This window comes from Conger conger, chromosome 13 (genome assembly GCF_963514075.1).
Source record: "Conger conger chromosome 13, fConCon1.1, whole genome shotgun sequence".
Taxonomy (NCBI): domain Eukaryota; kingdom Metazoa; phylum Chordata; class Actinopteri; order Anguilliformes; family Congridae; genus Conger; species Conger conger.
Genome location: NC_083772.1, coordinates 39,371,318 through 39,389,950, shown reverse-complemented (window position 1 = coordinate 39,389,950; position 18,633 = coordinate 39,371,318). Strand labels below are relative to the sequence as shown.

At 41.0% G+C, this 18,633-nt stretch overlaps 1 protein-coding gene across 5 annotated transcripts in view; it reads right to left on the bottom strand.

The window, feature by feature from the left end:
• Positions 1-43: 43 nt before the first annotated feature.
• LOC133107953 (opioid-binding protein/cell adhesion molecule homolog) overlaps positions 44-18,633 on the bottom strand; it is a 323,813-nt gene continuing 305,223 nt past the window's right edge. For all 5 annotated transcript variants that reach the window (XM_061217296.1, XM_061217297.1, XM_061217298.1 and 2 more), the window contains 4 exons: positions 7,447-7,581; positions 5,389-5,509; positions 4,192-4,343; positions 44-235 (listed from right to left, as the gene is read on the bottom strand). In XM_061217296.1, coding sequence (XP_061073280.1) covers positions 138-235; positions 4,192-4,343; positions 5,389-5,509; positions 7,447-7,581 — 506 coding nt within the window. In that variant the 3' untranslated portion in view covers positions 44-137. The remainder of the gene's footprint in view (positions 236-4,191; positions 4,344-5,388; positions 5,510-7,446; positions 7,582-18,633) is intronic.

Genomic DNA, 18,633 nt, shown 5'->3' with positions numbered 1-18,633 from the left:
TCCCCGCCCCCTCCCGCTCCCACCCACGCGAACGCCTCCGTAAAAAAACGAGTGTTGTTGGAGCTCCTGTTCTCGGATGAAACTAAAAGTCTGTTGTGTTGGGATGCTGAGGGACTCTGGATGTGGGCGCAGCTGCATCAAAACTTGAAAAGGCCGAGCAAAGTCACAGTCCAGAGCAGGCGCAGCGAGTGGGGGGAGAGGGTCGCCCTGTTGACTTCGTGCACCGCGCCCGGTCCTGAGGGTTGCCAGAGAGAGACGTTAATCCCCGCAGACGCACGTCAAAGGAGCAGATTCACCATAGGCACGTGTCATTGCTTTAGAATGGGTTTTTTGGCGTGTTGGACGAGGAACTTAGAAGAAACAGTGTAGGGGGAAAAGGTACATGACTGGAACCCAGAAGGTTGGTGGTTCAGCCACAATCAGATCTGCACAGCTGTCAGACCCTTGAGCAAGGCCCTTAATGCTGCATTGTTCCAGGGGGGATTGTCCCTTTCTTAGTCTAATCAACTTTCATCACTTTCACTACACTCTCATAAGTAAAGGTATGAAAACTCCCTAAAAAGGTACAAATGCTTGTTGCTGGGACAGTACCATATACAGTGGTGTGAAAAAGTGTTTGCCCCCTTCCTGATTTCTTATTTTTTTGCATGTTTGTCACACTTAAATGTTTCAGATCTTCAAACAAATTTAAATATTAGTCAAAGACAACACAAGTAAACACAAAATGCAGCTTTTAAATTAAGGTTTTTATTATTAAGGGAGAAAATAAATCCAAACCTACATGGCCCTGTGTGAAAAAGTGATTGCCCCCCCCTGTTAAAACATAACTTAACTGTGGTTTATTAAACCTGAGTTCAATTTCTCTAGCCACACCCAGGCCTGATTACTGCCACACCTGTTCTCAATCAAGAAATCACTTAAATAGGACCTGCCTGACAAAGTGAAGTAGACCAAATGATCCTCAAAAGCTAGACATCATGCCGAGATCTAAAGAAATTCCAGAACAAATGAGAAAGAAAGTAATTGAGATCTATCAATCTGGAAAAGGTTATAAAGCCATTTCTAAAGCTTTGGGACTAAAACATGGAACAGTGGTGAACCTTCCCAGGAGTGGCCGGCCGACCAAAATTACCCCAAGAGCGCAGCGACGACTCATCCAAGAGGTCACAAAAGACCCCACAACAACATCCAAAGAACTGCAGGCCTCACTTGCCTCAGTTAACATCAGTGTTCATGACAGTGTTCAGAGACTGGGCAAAAATGGCCTGCATGGCAGAGTTCCAAGACGAAAACCACTGCTGAGCAAAAAGAACATTAAGGCAAGTCTCAATTTTGCCAGAAAACATCTTGATGATCCCCAAGACTTTTGGGAAAATACTCTGTGGTCTGACGAGACAAAAGTAGAACTTTTTGGAAGGTGTGTCTCCCATTACATCTGGCGTAAAAGTAACACCGCATTTCATTGAGTTCTGCAGCAGGACAATGATCCAAAACACACCAGCAAGTCCACCTCTGAATGGCTGAAGAAAAATAAAATGAAGACTTTGGAGTGGCCTAGTCAAAGTCCTGACCTGAATCCTATTGAGATGCTGTGGCATGACCTTAAAAAGGCGGTTCATGCTCGAAAACCCTCCAATGTGGCTGAATTACAACAATTCTGCAAAGATAAGTGAGCCAAAATTCCTCCACAGCGCTGTAAGAGACTCATTGCAAGTTATCACAAACGCTTGATTGCAGTTGTTGCTGCTAAGGGTGGCCCAACCAGTTATTAGGTTTAGGGGGCAATCACTTTTTCACACAGGGCCATGTAGGTTTGGATTTTTTTTCTCCCTTAATAATAAAAACCTTCATTTAAAAACTGCATTTTGTGTTTACTTAGTCTTTGACTAATATTTAAATTTGTTTGATGATCTGAAACATTTAAGTGTGACAAACATGCAAAAAAATAAGAAATCAGGAAGGGGGCAAACACTTTTTCACACCACTGTACATATACATAAAATTGTACCCCAGCAATATATAATTATTTTGTACCTTTGTCATTGGAAAACATATTAATTTGTACCCAAAGGGAACCTTACTTTAAGGGGACTTTTTGGGAAATTTGATCCTTGAAGAACAAAAATGTACCTCCACTGTCACTTTATTTCTGAGTGTACAGTGCACTGATAATTTTAATGAGGATTTTTTTCATACATCAAACAAATTGACTGATTGCTGAAATGTTAATTGAAGGCATTTATTGATATATTTTTAATAGCTCTCAAGGCCAAAATATCCTGAAACATAAGAGTCTGCAGGGGGGGATAGGACCCAATCAATTTGTCTTTAACCTTGACGAACAAACTAATTAAAAGCAAGAAGTATCGCTAAAACAAATTCCGCAAACTGAGTTAGAAAAGAAAAAGAGTAGTGCTTAGTTTAGCCTGCATGTTAAGTGAACGCTAAAGGCCCTTCCTGGTTTTAGTATCTAAAATGCCCACAAAACATTTGCAAAAGAGCAGTTAAGTATGTAGTTTGAAAAGTCCCCAACCCTGCCCCCAGAGCCCAGTTCCCTTCCCCCTCCACCTCCTGTGTCAACAAAACATACGTCATGTCACGTGGGGGAAAAAAAACAGACCCTAAATTATACATACTTCTACCAAAACTGCAATTGATTTATTTGGATCAGTATGGAACACAAATCGACAACGGTTCACATAATATCCTACGGTGCATTACGGTTCTACAGTGCCATGGCACTCTAATATACCTTCTGTAATCTTATCCCTGATAAAACATACCAAAAAAAGTTAACATTGATCAGTCTCTGTAACAATATTGTTTGCTGGACTGTAATCTAATTTTGATTGGCTTTGAATCACAAGCAATTACATTTGTCGAGGGTTCATTTCACAACATTTGACATGCATTCTATTAGAGCCACATCAAAATTCAATGTTATCACCACCATTAGATGGAGTCAGCCCCTAATTACAGCCCCTACATTTGTTGCTAAGTTACTTGTCACAAAGGCACAGCGGCAATCTCACAGAGATTTCTGTGCATATTCATTCTTCTCAAAATTCCGTAGCATTGTGTATGATTTTTTTTTCTCTCAGTTGCCATTGCAGCATTGTGGGCAAACACTGTAGGTTGTAGGTACAGTAAGGTTGGATTCAAATGTCCACATCGATTGGTCAGAATTATAACAGAACTGCAAAAGATATATTCATTATCCCACTGCCATAAGTTGATGGTAGTTGGTGGCCTGTAGCGTAGTGGTTAAGGTAAATGACTGGGACACACAAGGTTGGCGGTTCTAATCCCGGACAGCAGTTGGGCCCTTGAGCAAGGCCCTTAACCCTGCATTGCTCCAGGGGAGGATTGTTTCCTGCTTAGTCTAATCAACTGTACGTCGCTCTGGATAAGAGCGTCTGCCAAATGCCAATAATGTAATGTAATGATATTCTCCAAAAAGGTTATGATGATTCAAAACTTTAAGGTCTCCCCTAGGTGTGAGAAGGTGAGACACATTTCTCCCATAGGGTTTCATTAGGAATTATCAGGGCTCAGCCCCGATATTAATTTAATAGTGCACTTCCATGAATTCCCATAAATACACTGCACTGGTTCAGAACAATTTCCTATGTAATCAGTATTCTAAGATGAGGCATCCTCACACACTAACTAAGTATAACATCTGAAGTGTGGGGACTGCCAAAACATGCAGACATAAAGTGTTTTATCGTTCACAAATCCTTTATCTGCCAATTATATCTCTCTGAAGGCTTCATTTAAGCTTTATGGAGGTGTTTTCAGCTTAAATTACTGCAATGATTTGTTTTTGCCACAGCAAAAGCTACAGTTTATGGCCCAGTAAGTTTAAGTAGCTCAGCTTACCTTACCTTCACCTTTGACCGCTAAACAAATCCAGAAAAGTTATGTTGGGCTCTACCCCAGTCCTTTATAACTGAACATATAGAGAATACAACACAATAGGAAAATAGTAAAACTTTACCATTAGCTTTATTATACACCTGGTTTGCAGGCATTCTGTGAGTTTCATTTCCCGCCTGACTTTCACTTCATAAATCAAAAGCCTGCCTGTTTCTTCTCCCTTTGTACATACTCACCATTTGAATATAATACAACACGTTATTCAAACAAAGTAGCAGTATGGTCTTGCATTCTATTAGAAACGATTCTTACCGTACAAAATTATGCTTGCGTTTGTGTGCCCCATATTGTTTAGGGCAACGCAGGTGTAGTTTCCATAATCCTCTTCAGACACGTTGAAGAAGACGAGCATGGATTCTTTGCCTTTGGTTTCAATTTTTACTCCGTTAAGTCCGCTGAGGAGCCTGCAATGACAAGGCAAGCGGTTAGGCACGTTTGCAAATACTCGTTGCGGAGTTGCCATGGATACCTACCCAGACAAATATTTGACAACTCGCGAACACAGATTCCACCACCACTTTATATAAGTTTGTATAAAAACCCTGACTGATTGCCATCATTACATCAATCACCACGAGAGCAATATTCTTGCCAAATAAAGAAAACCGAACACAGGCATTCAATTCCGAGCAAAATGAAACATCACCAAGAAGTGGAAGAAAAAAAAGAATTATCTACTTAAATTCATGTTTAACTGCGTGACATCTGTTATGGGAGTGTAATGTGTCGTTCACTTGAGGGAGCCATTCTATTAACTTCAATCCATATCCTTTAAATCAGAGTATTTTACATTCTCAGAGCTGGCAGTAATCCAACAACACCCAGTCATTCATTGACAGATTTATCTTTGATTGTGCCTGGGTGAATTCAGTCAATTGATAATTTTGGATAAATCAAGATACGCTTTTAAAATGTCAACAGTAAGGCACTGTCTTCATGGTGTTGCTTTGAATATTAAACTTGGGGCTACAATAAAAACTTACCAATACCTTCATTCTCTTCATTTAGAATACCAAGCATGGAATGAGACAATGCTTCAGTTCATGTCAAATTTTATTTTATCAATGATTCTGCATTTATCTGTACATTCAAAAGTTACATCATAATGTTACATATTTAGTCATCTTATTGCATTATGTTCCAGACCTGGGTTGAAATAGTGTTTGTTTTGGATTCAAATGTGGATTTTCTGCATTTGACTAAGCTTGCCCGAAATGATCCCAGCAAATGAAATGATCCCAAAAGTGCAAACCCCGCCCCACTCGCAGGCTCAAATGCACCAAGCAAGATCAATAGAGCACAGAAAAGTATCTGAACCCAAAACAAATCATAGTAATGCAGTGCAATTTTGCTTCATAGGAAATCATGAGGCCTCTATTGTATTGAGTTCAACACAGCTGTTAGCTGTGAAATGGAGAGCGTGACACTGCAGCTGGGACGTGGACTTGCCTGCGGTCTTCTTTGTACCACTCAAAGTCTGCGATGGGCACTGCGGACGCCTCACACTGCAGAATGCCCTTGTGACCAACAGGGGCGCCGGTGCTCCTGGCATTCAAAATGTAGGGAGGATCTACAAGAGACAGTTCAGAGTGAACCAGTCAGAGATTAAATACAGGATGTGCTTGTGTGTGTGTGTGTGTGTGTGTGTGTCTGTGTGTCTGTCTGTGTGTGCGTGTCTGTGTGTGTGTGCGTGTGTGCGTGTGCTTGTGTGTGTATGTGTGTGTGCGTGTCTGTGTGTGTGTGGAGCCAATACAGTTTTGTATGTTGTGCTGTGTACCACAAGTTAAGGCTCTTCCTGTAGAAGCACACAGGGTGTTAATTGCATTTTTGAAAGCTGAAGTTTATAATTAAGCCTAAGAAAATAAAATAAACACTACAACTGTTATATGACATCTTCAACAGAAGTGTGATATGTCTACATTTTGGCTAGCCTATTTTTTTTTCTTTGATTGTGACATTCTAAATTGCCCTGCTTAATTACCTAGTAAACTATTGTATTCCTGTTTGTTAATTAACTTTGTAATTTGCTGTTTGTGGTTTGTATGAAACTTTTTTGTGCTGCTGCCTGTCTTTGCCAGGTCTCTCTTGAAAAATAGATGTTTAATCTCAATGGGACATTCCTGGTTAAATAAAGGATAATAATAATAATAATAATAATAATAATAATAAGTGACATATTCAGCAAAACCTGAGGACATGTTTGTGTGCATGTATATACCAATGTTTTTACGAAATAATTTACAAAAGGCATAATGGGCAGAGATAGATGACTAGAGCATGGATAGTTATTAAGAACAGGCTCCCCAACAGTGTAATAAATCATGAGAGTGAAGCAGCAAAACCCTGTTATGAGTTGGGCTACCATGTTCTGTCAATCACTTAATGATCTCAACCAATGGAGTGACTCATTGACTTCAAATGATGGTTCTACCCCGTCTGGGGATTATGATTACCCTTCCAATACTTGCACCTACAGCAGTGGTCCTCACTGCTGATCCTGGAGAGTCGCAGGGTATGCTGGTTTTTGTTATAGCCTTAACAGCAGCAACCAATTCAGACTCAGGAAACCATGTGAGGTGAGTTAACTGAGCAATTACCTGCTTTAATTGAAGTAAGTGTTGAACAAAAGCCAGAATACCCAGCGGCTCTCTGGGACCAGGAGTGAGGAGCAACTGATCTAGAGACCTATTATTGAGGAAACCCAGGCAAAGACAACGGCTCCAGTGACATCGCTATCAACAGGATGGCTTAATATCAATTTATGGCCTAAATTAGTTCAAAGAATGTCCTTAACTTTGACTAATTTATTTGTATAAGTCAAAGTATGAGCAGGCTGTGTCAGTGTGGAGATTGAGTGGATGTGAACAGGCTGTGTCAGTGTGGATACTGAGTGGATGTGAACGGGCTGTGTCAGTGTGGAGACTGAGTGGATGTGAACAGGCTGTGTCAGTGTGGAGATTGAGTGGATATGAGCAGGCTGTGTCAGTGTGGAGATTGAGTGGATGTGAACAGGCTGTGTCAGTGTGGAGATTGAGTGGATGTGAGCAGGCTGTGTCAGTGTGGAGATTGAGTGGATGTGAACAGGCTGTGTCAGTGTGGAGATTGAGTGGATGTGAGCAGGCTGTGTCAGTGTGGAGATTGAGTGGATGTGAACAGGCTGTGTCAGTGTGGAGATTGAGTGGATGTGAACAGGCTGTGTCAGTGTGGAGATTGAGTGGATGTGAGCAGGCTGTGTCAGTGTGGAGATTGAGTGGATGTGAACAGGCTGTGTCAGTGTGGAGATTGAGTTGATGTGAGCAGGCTGTGTCATTGTGGAGACTGAGTGGATGTGAACGGGCTGTGTCAGTGTGGAGATTGAGTGGATGTGAACAGGCTGTGTCAGTGTGGAGACTGAGTGGATGTGAACAGGCTGTGTCAGTGTGGAGACTGAGTGGATGTGAACAGGCTGTGTCAGTGTGGAGACTGAGTGGATGTGAACAGGCGGTGTCAGTGTGGCTCTGGGCTCACAGTTCACGGTGACGTGCACAGTCCTGACGTCAGGGGCCGACACGTCGTTGTTGGCGCTGCACTCGTAGATGCCCGACTGCTCTTTGGTGATCGCTGTGATCTCCACATATTCGCCTTCGTTCATCACTTTATGGCCTGGAAATGAGAGAGCAGAATATATGAGACAATACAGAGAAATTCAAACAAATAAATGGCTCTATTAGCTTGTTTGCTTGCTAGCTTGGTTAGCTAATTAATGCCAGCTCAAAATATTACTACTACATTTCTTTTTGCCCTTCATTGACATTTACAGCCAGTCTTACATTTTGCAATAGACTCATTTGCCAGATAATTTTAGCCAAAGCAGCACACATTTCGCAAGTGAATATTTATGTTTTCAAATGATTAACCCTATTATGTTTGGGGTCAGTTTGACCCCATTCAGTGTTTGACAACTCTTATAAACCAGTTAACCTTTTTCCATATTGATACTGTATGATTCTTTTACATGTGATTAAATAGTAAATAGTAAACATGCATTAAACATAATGCTTTGATTTCAGAACTCCTGTACCAACTTTGCATGTGTTGCATGGGCGTATTTTGACCCTCTGTAATGGTGTAAAATGTCAGAAAATATACAACCATTTTTATTTTTATCTCAGATTTCGTTGTGGATGATTATAGTAGTACTTTCCCATACATTTTCATATTCATGGATAAAGAGCTAGCTTTTTTTAAACTGATGACCCCAAACATAAAAACGGTCATAAACTCTGAACATAATAGAAGAGTTAGCACATATCACCAAAGAGGTTTTCATCATTAAAAAAATAAAATAAAATCAAGTAAACATGACTAATCTGTAAGACTGTACATTTTTAGTCACTGTCTTGAGTTTTCTTTTTCCATCTGTGTGTAAAATAAATCCCAGCCTGTCCTATGACCGTACTGCTGATTTCAGGTATGTATTGCTACCATCATGTGTACCATCATGTGTTGGGAAACACTGCCATGACATTCATCAATTAAGAGGGCTGTGGCATTCTTATTTGAAATTCAAGGTTCTGCAACATCATACTCTCATAAAAAAAACTGTACACAGATCAGCCAGATCAGCCAGCCTACACATCTGAATTGATAATACGAGCAAAAATGAATTGTTATGAGTTCATGCTGAACCCGATATGGACTATAGAGAGCGAACGTGACCAAAGTGTGGGAATTAGATAATAAAAACAAGGGACTATGAACATTATCTGAACTGCTGGTTATTCTAAGCAGAGGCACAGTGTACGTGGCAAGTAAAGGTTGCTAACAAGCTATCAGACTGTTAAAATAATGTTTTTTTGTCATGTGAAAAAGCCAGAAATGAACTAGAGGCTCTAGGCATGTGGAGGCTGAACTATTCTTAACACATGTAGAATCTATGGCAAATTTTGTAAAATGGACCAAGCCATTGACACCACACTTAAGAACATGTATGGCCAGTTTCGTAGACACAGATTAAGCCTAGTCCAAGACTAAGTCAAATTTGGAATTTACAACTCCAAATCAGAGACCCTTATATCACTTAATCATGAGAAACGTATTTGGCATTCTGCAGATACAGTATCTGAAGTCTATTGCTTTAAGCTGGGCATTGGTGTCATTCTGAATGGCAGCTGATTGCCTTCTCTCTCAACACCAACAGAGTGCAAAGATGAGTTCAATGCGCAAGCCCTACGCAGTCTTGTAAGGGTTTCGACCAGGGGGTGAATTCCACCAGCAGTAGCTGTACTGCTAAGGGCTTGATATTATTTATTTACTAAGTGGAAGGCTAGGCTTTGCCTCCCATGACAATCTCTGGGAGGCATAAGCTCACCCAATGCTTCTTCCTTTTCATCATTGAAAAATAAATGCTCAAAATAAAACATACATTTTTTTTCAAAATAAAAGAAAATAATTTTAATTATTTCATTTATTATATAATTTTTTTTACTCTTTTAATAAACCAAGGATATGAATGATTCTGGGGCCCCTGTGTGTTTGATATGTAGAGTGGATATGACTGACCGACGCAGCAGGGCAGTAAGTCTCCAGGCGATGTGCAGGTCGAAGTGAGGGCTGTTTCTGCTGTTGACTGATCAGACACCCCGCTACGTTCCTTTGAAGCCTACAGCTGACCCACTCGGCTGCGTTTGAGTTGAGAAAGACGCATTCGATTTTAATGAACACCCAGAGAGGGCGGCCATTTTAAAACTCTCCCGCTCATAAAAGAAGGGAACGAAGAAGACAGAGTTTAGCTTAACACCCCGGTACTAAATCTGAATAAACCAGGGGGAATTAAACCCTTCCACTGGAAAATGAAATTGCACTGTGTGGGGTATCCATTGCCTTACCAAAATATTAAGTAAATGTTATGTGAAAAAAGAATAATATACACACACGTTTTACCTTCCTGTAATCTGGAATTCCATTTTGTATTTTAATTCCATGACAAAAAAAAAACAAGCCTTTGACACTTTCAATACAATTACCACAGTTTCTTTTGAAATATGCATAAATTAGGAAGTAATAAGGATTGCACACCGAGTTAAAAGAAAAATATCCCAGCATTTCTTTTTAAATAACTGTTTGCTCATCAATGAATTATCACACCATATGTCAACTCTATAATTCCCTTTTAATTTCATTTGCAGTACTAGAAATAGAAGGGGGAATAAAAGATTAAACAAGGGTTTAATTTGTTGGCGGGGAAAAAAAGCGAAAAAGCGTTTGACAGCCCCCGGGAAATCGGAGACGGCATTGTTCTGGAGCATTCGGGGAGTTGTCTGTAGTCGGGTCACATGTTTTGATTAAATTCCAGTGACACTCTAAAAAAAGGATTGATTGGTTAAAAGACAAAGGGTTGGAGGTTGTCCCGACTGTGGTTACGATCCTAAAAAAGAGAGAAAATCAATCGCAGAGTGTGGAGATTAGGCAGGCGCGCTGATGAATGAGCGGGCTTTGCCTCTTGGCAGAGCCGCGTGCTTCCAGGCAGAGGGGCCTGGCGTCTGCGATAGGGGCCCTTTACCGGCGCGCTGCCGCGTCAGCGATCCCGGCGGAACGCTTTAAACCCGCCGCTAAGTTTCGCTGCTCGCCGTGCCATCGCGGGCCAGAGCGCCGTCACTACTACAGAACAGGGCCCGACTCACTAACAGCATGCTAACAATAGCATTGTTATCAAATCTCTGTGTGAGATTTAAGAAGCTTTTATAGCGGTAGTGCAGAGTATCGATAGGACCCTAACAAGCAGGCGAGACTGCAGCCATCGTGACCTGCCCTTTACATCTGCTGCCCTGCACACTCCTCACTGGCAGGGATTAGCTGACTTCACCATGACAAATTTGACTTGCATGTAGAATATTACACACATAAGACATTAGGGGTTTACCCTGTTGTAAAGTCCAGCTATCCCAACTTGACCATTTTGAAACTTGAGCTGGTCTAGCTGGTCATGAGCTGGTTTTGCTGGGTAGGAGCTTGGTCAACCAGCATGTCCAAGCTGGTCATAAAGCTGGTCTAGCTGGGTATGAGCTGGTCAACCAGTATGGCCAAGCTGGTCATGAAGCTGGCCATATGCTGGTCATAAGCTGGTCTGAACTGGTCTGAACTGGTCTGAACTGGTCAACCAGCTACCACCTGTCTCAAAGCCTAGCGTGAGCTGTTGTTTTAAACATGGCATAAATACCCACATGGAAAAACAAAATTGGTCTAAAGCTGTGGTAGTTGAGGCACTAAATAGCTAAGCTGATGGATGGAGATGGCATATGCTGCTTCTCAATAATGAAAAACCTGCCAAGAGCACAAAAATGTTGATGCTTCTTAGTACTCAGGCGACTAATACTTTGTTGGTGCATTAAACTTGCTCTCATGAATGGCACTGTTTCAGATGGTCGAAAAGATTTGTTATGTTGCCTAATTTTGTCACCACTTGTCTACTGCATAATTTTGAATGAACAGCAATATACCTTGCCAGATTTAAGAAGCCAAACTACTACCATATGACAGAATTTGGTTGGCCATTCTTGTTGAAATAATTTTTTATCAAAATAAGATAAAATCAAACCACATAAATATAATTGCAGCATAGATAATACAATTACATTACATTAATGGCATTTGGCAGACGCTCTCATCCAGCGCGATGTACAGTTGATTAGACTAAGCAGGAGACAATCTTCCCCTGGAGCAATGCAGGGTTAAGAGCCCAACGGCTGTGCAGATCTTATTGTGGCTACACTGGGTATTGAACCACAGACCTTGCATGACCCAGTCATGTACCTTAACCACAACGCTACAGGCCGCCCCAATTATTACAGAAAGTCCTTTGCAAGTAATTAAGAAGGGTTAAAAAACAGCAAAAGAGTGTGGCTTGATACTTGTTACAAAGCTCATCTGCTTGTTCTAGACAAGTGCAAGTCAAAATTCCCAGCTATAGAGTGATTATCTATTTAGCATAGTTAAGCATTCAATAGCATCACTACTCTGCATTAATAATGAACACATATCTTGCTGCACCAGGCACACAGACATTCTATTCAGTTCGGGGTCTACCAATTTGAAGGGAATAAAATTACTGAGAGGACCAGAGAAAGATAGCTAGTTGTGCGTGTGTGTGTGTGTGTGTGTCCGTCTGTGTGCATGCCTGTGTGTGTGTTTGCCCCCTAGTGAATGATGATGATTTCCATATCATCGCTCAGTAGTGTAAACAGCCTATAAATCCAGTGATATGGTACCAGGCCTTTTTCCACAGCCCTGCCTAGGGCTGACTTGGGACTGACAATTTTGTATGACCTTTTCCTGAGGATGTTAGGGACATTAAGCCAAAGCTGCAGTCAACACTGTAATAAACTGGCCCAAATCAATGCCTGAAAGAAAATCTGTCAAGAATTACCCAGATCCACCTCAATAGAATGCATCTCACTTAGGGAGAATCAGAGCATGTCTACACAACAACAAAAAAGACATTCATACATTGCAATGCCAATCAATTTCCAAGCAGCGACCACCAATACCCTGCAGATATTATTAAAGGTCAGCACATTATGAGCAGTGCTGATCATATTTAAATCTCACTTCTTCTGCCTACAGTAAAGAGAGAAACTGCAAGACCTGGGAGTAAGGATATGGCAATACAGACAATCACTTAACAGAATTTCGATAAAATGTTACCAAGACACAGCGACCCCACTTCAAAAGGCATATGTTCATGCCATTTTTTGAACACAAAATATTGTATTTTTTGCAGTTTTAACAGCCTTTTTTCTACTATAAAAGAATTACAGAAATATCACAGTAGGAGGCTATTCTGAGTTGCTAAAGATATCTTTGAACTTTTTATCTTTTCCATTGTGAAACGACAATGTATTTCCGAGACTGTTTGATAATGTCATTTAATTTCTCTCTCAAATATCAGCAGAGAGAATATTTATTACACAGTATAATAATCTTGCCCAACAAAATGTCTGGGAAACAATATTGAAACAGCAACTATATTGAAATGCAAATCAATGACTCGAGCAGCCTTTGTTCGGACGAAGCCCACATCCATTCTCAACATGAGTGGTTATTTATGGCGTTTAAAATCTGCCTTCGTTTCCACACGCTTTAATGCAAACATTTTGACTTTCTAATTTCGTGTCAAACAATGACCGTGAAAGCGAAAAGGACACAACGTCGCGTCATGTCATTTTCCCCCCCAAAAAAAAAAAACGCTAAATAAACGCCGCGGTCGGCTAATGTCCCCGCTGTCTAGATTACCTCCGAGCGCGACGAATGCCGCACGTCGCCGATTTTGTGTATGAAGATTGGAAATGGAAAAAATAAACAACATTTGGACCTGAAGCAATTACATCCAATGGACCCCATAACAAGTCAATAATCTGGTTGTTATTACGAGGCCGTCTATCCATGCACAGATCTGTGAGAGAGATGATTAGAAAGGAGGCAGGCCGGCTGGGGAAATTTGTCAGGAGAAATACATAAATAATAGAGCCATTTCCTGCATTGGAAGGCCCAGGAGATAAGACACAGCTGTTACACTGCAGAGATAAGGATTTGGATGTCAGCAAACAGCAGTTCTCCGTGTAGGACCTTGGCAGGGGACAGGTGTGCATCCATCCTGTCTCGCGAAGGTGACAAAGACGCAGGTAGAGAGACACCTGATGGTATTTGTTCAGGTGTGTGTCAGAGGGACGGCAATCAAACATGGTTCTAAGGCTACTAAATCCACAGTTAAATCTATTATCTAAGATCAGTTTTTTTGTAAGCGTTTGGTATGCATGGTTCTTAGTGTACTGTGTGTGTGTGTGTGTGTGTGTGTGAGTGTGTGCGTGTGCACTTGTCTACCTATCTAACTGGGGACCATGGTGTCATTGCATATCCACCAAGAGGGGACATAGAAACCAAGTGGGAACATTTTCTAGCTCCCCTCTTGGCAAATGCTTTAAGTCATGTTAAAACGGTGAATGGCATGTGTGTGTGAATAAATACAAAGCTGAGGATTAAATTTACTAAATAAATAGTTGCAGCAAATAGTTTGTGGTACAAGACACCCATAAAGAGAGTCCAAAACAATATGGCACATTTACAAGTCCAGATAACAAGGCACCAAAGAATCGATACAAAGCAACCGAATATCAAATCTGCCAATCATGTGGCAGCAACTCAATGCACAAAAGCATGCAGACATAGTTAGGAGGTTCAGTTGCTCAGACCAAACATCACAAGAGGGAAGAAATGCCGCTTGTCAGTTGGGGATGGGTCTCAACCATCTTGGTGGGTCTCAACCATCTCCTGGTATTTTCACAAATGGTGTGAAAAACAAAAAAAACATCCAGTGAGCGGCGGTTCTGTGAGCAAAGGGCCGAAGTGGTATTCTCCTCTGACCGCTGACAGGAAGGCGACAGTAACCCAAATAACCATGCGGTACACCAGCGGTATGCAGGAGAGGATCGATGAAAAAAAGAACCCTAGTAAAGTGGTTACTCAGTGTACATCAACAGATAGCAGAAGAATTTGGATTGATGTCACAGAAGGAATAACAAAACAGTCGATGATGCAAAGAAAAGAGGGCACGATGTTAGGTGGTCTACAAAAGGAAAACAGTCCAACAACATAGCAAGGGCAAAAGACACAGGTGGTGGTCCACCTTTGGAAAGAATATCAAACACCGAAAAACAACAGGTGGTCAAACAACAGCTGCAACCATCCCGTCAAAATGAATCCTGCGGGTGGAAGATGGCTGGCTGGAGGTAAGTCCACAGAATGCCTGAAGGTAAATCCTTATTCACAACCCGGTCTATACCCTACAGAAAGCATACGCACAAGACAACCATTTAAGAGTTTAAATGCTAACTCACTGCTAGCTGATAGAATGTTCCTCGTTTATGCCCTCCAGCAGTCCGAGAATTGTGTGGCTGTGTGAACAGTTGAATCAGGTAGCACACTATACAAGTGTATAGTTTTCTTCTTAGACATTCACATCCATCATCTACAGTAGTATGTGTTTGGTACATTATACATGTATAATGCCAGATAATAGAGAAACTGATTCAGGTTAAGAGCCAGGGTACAACAGCAGCGATCTGTATTTAACTGAAAGAGGGTAGCTAATTATTGGATGAAATACCCCCCCCCCCCCACCCTGTGTTGTCTTGGCTCCGATGGCTGTTACCGTGTTTGTGAGAGTGAACTTCTTATTAGCGTACCTTTTATAGAACACAATCTAAGCTTTATTTCTCCTCAACAAATTACTGTCTGCCTTCAGCAGTCCACAAAATGCAAGTCACAGTTACAGCATGCTCCTGTAAAGTAGGTGGAATGTTCTACCTAATTTACAAAATCTACCCACATTCTATCTATACATGTGCATGAACACATTTAACAATTTATCAAGGAAAGTAAAGAATGATAAAAAATACCCACAAATCATACCCTAATAGCGATTCTGAGCCAACATGAATACTGCAATCTTTTCGCGATTGCCATTTGTATTCAGAAAGCAGTCGCAATGTTTTGATTTATCTATCTCTGAGTTTGCTAGATCAGGATTCAATTAATATGTCAAATTTTAATTAGAAATAAAAGTGTTATTTTTCTGTGCATCAGTTCTGGGACTTAACTTGCAAAACATTTTTTATGAAAATAACAAACTATATAGACCACAGTCTACTGAAACCAAAAGCGTTCTTCAGAATTCAGGGGTGCGCAATTACAAACTGGATACGTGCAGTACGTATGCATACAGCCCATAAACACTTTAATGACTGCTTTCCTATAATGCAGTTTCAGTATCATTTTAACGACATAACTGCTACATTCATTTTACACAATTAAATTTTATGTAATCTTTATCATAATATATAAAACCTAATATACATATTTATATTTTCAAAATAGAGCTATACTATACTATACTATACTATACAATACTATAGATTTAACTTGTCTCCATAGGGGAAACCTTTTTTTAGTTCTGTATGGAACCCACTGTCATAGGTGTCAACTGTGAAAGCTAGCAGACGAAGAATCCTTAAACTAGATAGGGTTCTTCTATGGAATCACAGAGTGCCTTTAGGAACCATTTTTTTCTGAGTGCACTGTACTATACTATACTACACTGCACTATACTACAGTCTACTCTGTGTTGCCCTGGTACTTGCCGGATAATAAAGTCACTGTGGTGTCTCCACAGCCCTCTGGACTGCACCCTACAGTGTAATCATCCCCCCAGACCCTGCAGGAGAGATCAGGGGAGTGTGCTTAGACTGGGAATGCGTTCTGGGGAGCCCGTTCCTGTTCACTTTCTTTATTTTCTCCTTTTGTAACCCCCCTGTTTCAGGTGGAACAGAAAGGATATTCGCTAATTTATCATTTCTGCGTCTCATGCGATCACTACCTGCTGTGTCGGGAGAATCCTGGCAGCCTGCGTTCCTTTACCGTTTGGCGATCTGTCATTTAAAAGCTGAGGGAGTCAGTTAATGCAAGGCTATGTTTAAACTGCCGAAGCGCCAATTTTGAAGATGGAAAAGTGCATTTGTTTTCAAAATGTATACAAAATGCACTTTCGACTCTTTTGGGAAACCAAAACTATTTCCAAGCCACAATTATGCATAATGCATAACTACTCATGAAGTAAGATATTCAAGCCAACAAACACAGTACAATGTTCAGTGTTACATCTGATAGGGTACATTGCACTCTAAATGAGTGCATTTCATCATTTTTCATTCAGTCTTTACTCACATTGGAGCTAATGTAACACTGAATATTTTACACCGAACACGTAAGGGTGTGCACCATCAAACACAGCCCCCTTTTCTGATTCAAACAAACCGTAAGGGTTTGCCTGATGCAACATATGCCTCGGCTTGTTGCCAAAACACTTCGTATTACAATGTCGGACATGCGTGTGTAACCGCCAGTTAAGATGAAAGAGAGGGGAGGCCACAAGAGCCCAGCTCGTGTCATTTGGAGCTTCAAACTGACTACACGATCATCTGCTGAACCCACGGACACGAACCCAGAATAGAATTTCCAAAAATAAAGGGATAATGGCAACGACACCCACTAACTGTAGCTCCAGACACCCACTCAACTCAATTGCTGTCATTTGGTCTGCACTTTTTTTATCCGACTTTTTAAAAATGACTGATGAAAACATTTCCCACTTTTCTCATTTACTCGGTTGGGTTAAATATAGGGTATGTGCTTAGAAAAATGTGCAAATGAGTGACTGTACATCGTGCAAATGTTTTCATGTCATTAATTATCGGAAGACACACTGTGTTGGGATGTTTTTTTCTATTTTTGATCATTTTTGTCTTTTATATTCTTTATCGGATAATTTCAGAACTGTTTGTTTCTGTTCTTTGTTTAATTACAGCCCACACAGAAGTAGCTCTGTCACCAACCCTGATTGGACCATTAAGATGTCTTTAATGTCCTAACCAATTATGGCCATACCCTGATTAAGTGAGGATGTAATACTGTATATGGTTGCCATGGAAATACAGACAGGTAAGGCTAATGGAATAAATGATGGGAGTTACATTTCTCTGCCTGGCAATGGTCAACATGGAGTACTGGTTATCCTTCAGCAGGTCATTTACCAACAGGCTGATGTGAAATATGCACTGTAAGTGGCCACTGAAATCAGTTGTTGCAATTGAATAACATGTTTAAGCAGCAAAGTGTCGAGGACCCGGCCCTAGGCCCGCCTGATGAGAGATTGACAGAAGATGGGTTAGGCAGGAATGCATTGTTAACCCCTCGCACACGCCAATGGGGTAGGAGTAAAAGCTCCCGTAAGAGGAGAAGTATATGGTACAAGATAAATGTACAACCGTATATGGACACTGAGGAGTCTGAAGTCAGAGGACTTAGATTCAGGGTTTTAGAGAGCAAGGCTAAAGGCCTGACTGAGGCCATGCGTAGAATGTGTTCTAGCAAATGCACCAAAAATATAATATTGTTTCTACATTCATTATATGAAAAGCTGATTTGTACTAAAGGTGAAAAATGCCTATGCAAATACTAAACTGTCATTCCAAATGGCAGCCATTTTATGTGCTCATTTACAGTATAATAGGGCAAAAGGGTCCTATTGAGCTTTACAGTAACCACATATGTACAACTGTAAACAAGTAATACAATTGGTAGTTTTTATTTTTACCAATGTGCACAATTTTGAATGGTGATTATCTGTTCAGAACTCTTGCAATCTTTTGGGAATACATATACACAAAAAAACAAAGAAATGAAGAAATAAATAAATAAAAAACGATGTCTAGTCGGCACTGGAGAAAAAAAAAATCAATAGACCATATTTCAAAAGAACATACAAAAGAGTGAACACACTCCGCAGAAAGAGCCCACACATCGCGGTTAGTTTGGAAAGCAACATGGCCGCTAATTGCCGTGGCTGGAAGCTCACCTCTCGGTTCATAGGACCGACACAGAAAGAAGGCGCTCTCGCTAAAACGGCAAATGTGTTCCAGTGGAGTCTCGGCAATTTGCCGCGAAGCGGTGAGTGGCAGCTTCTGTTCCACTAGTGCGATCGATCCCCCCAGCAACAAAAGAGCAGAGAGGGCTTTGCCAGCTAAACCGAGGTGAATCTGCAACTGGAACTGTGAATCCGGGGATCGTGGCTTCATCCGGGGGGAGATTCCAAAATGTGTTTGC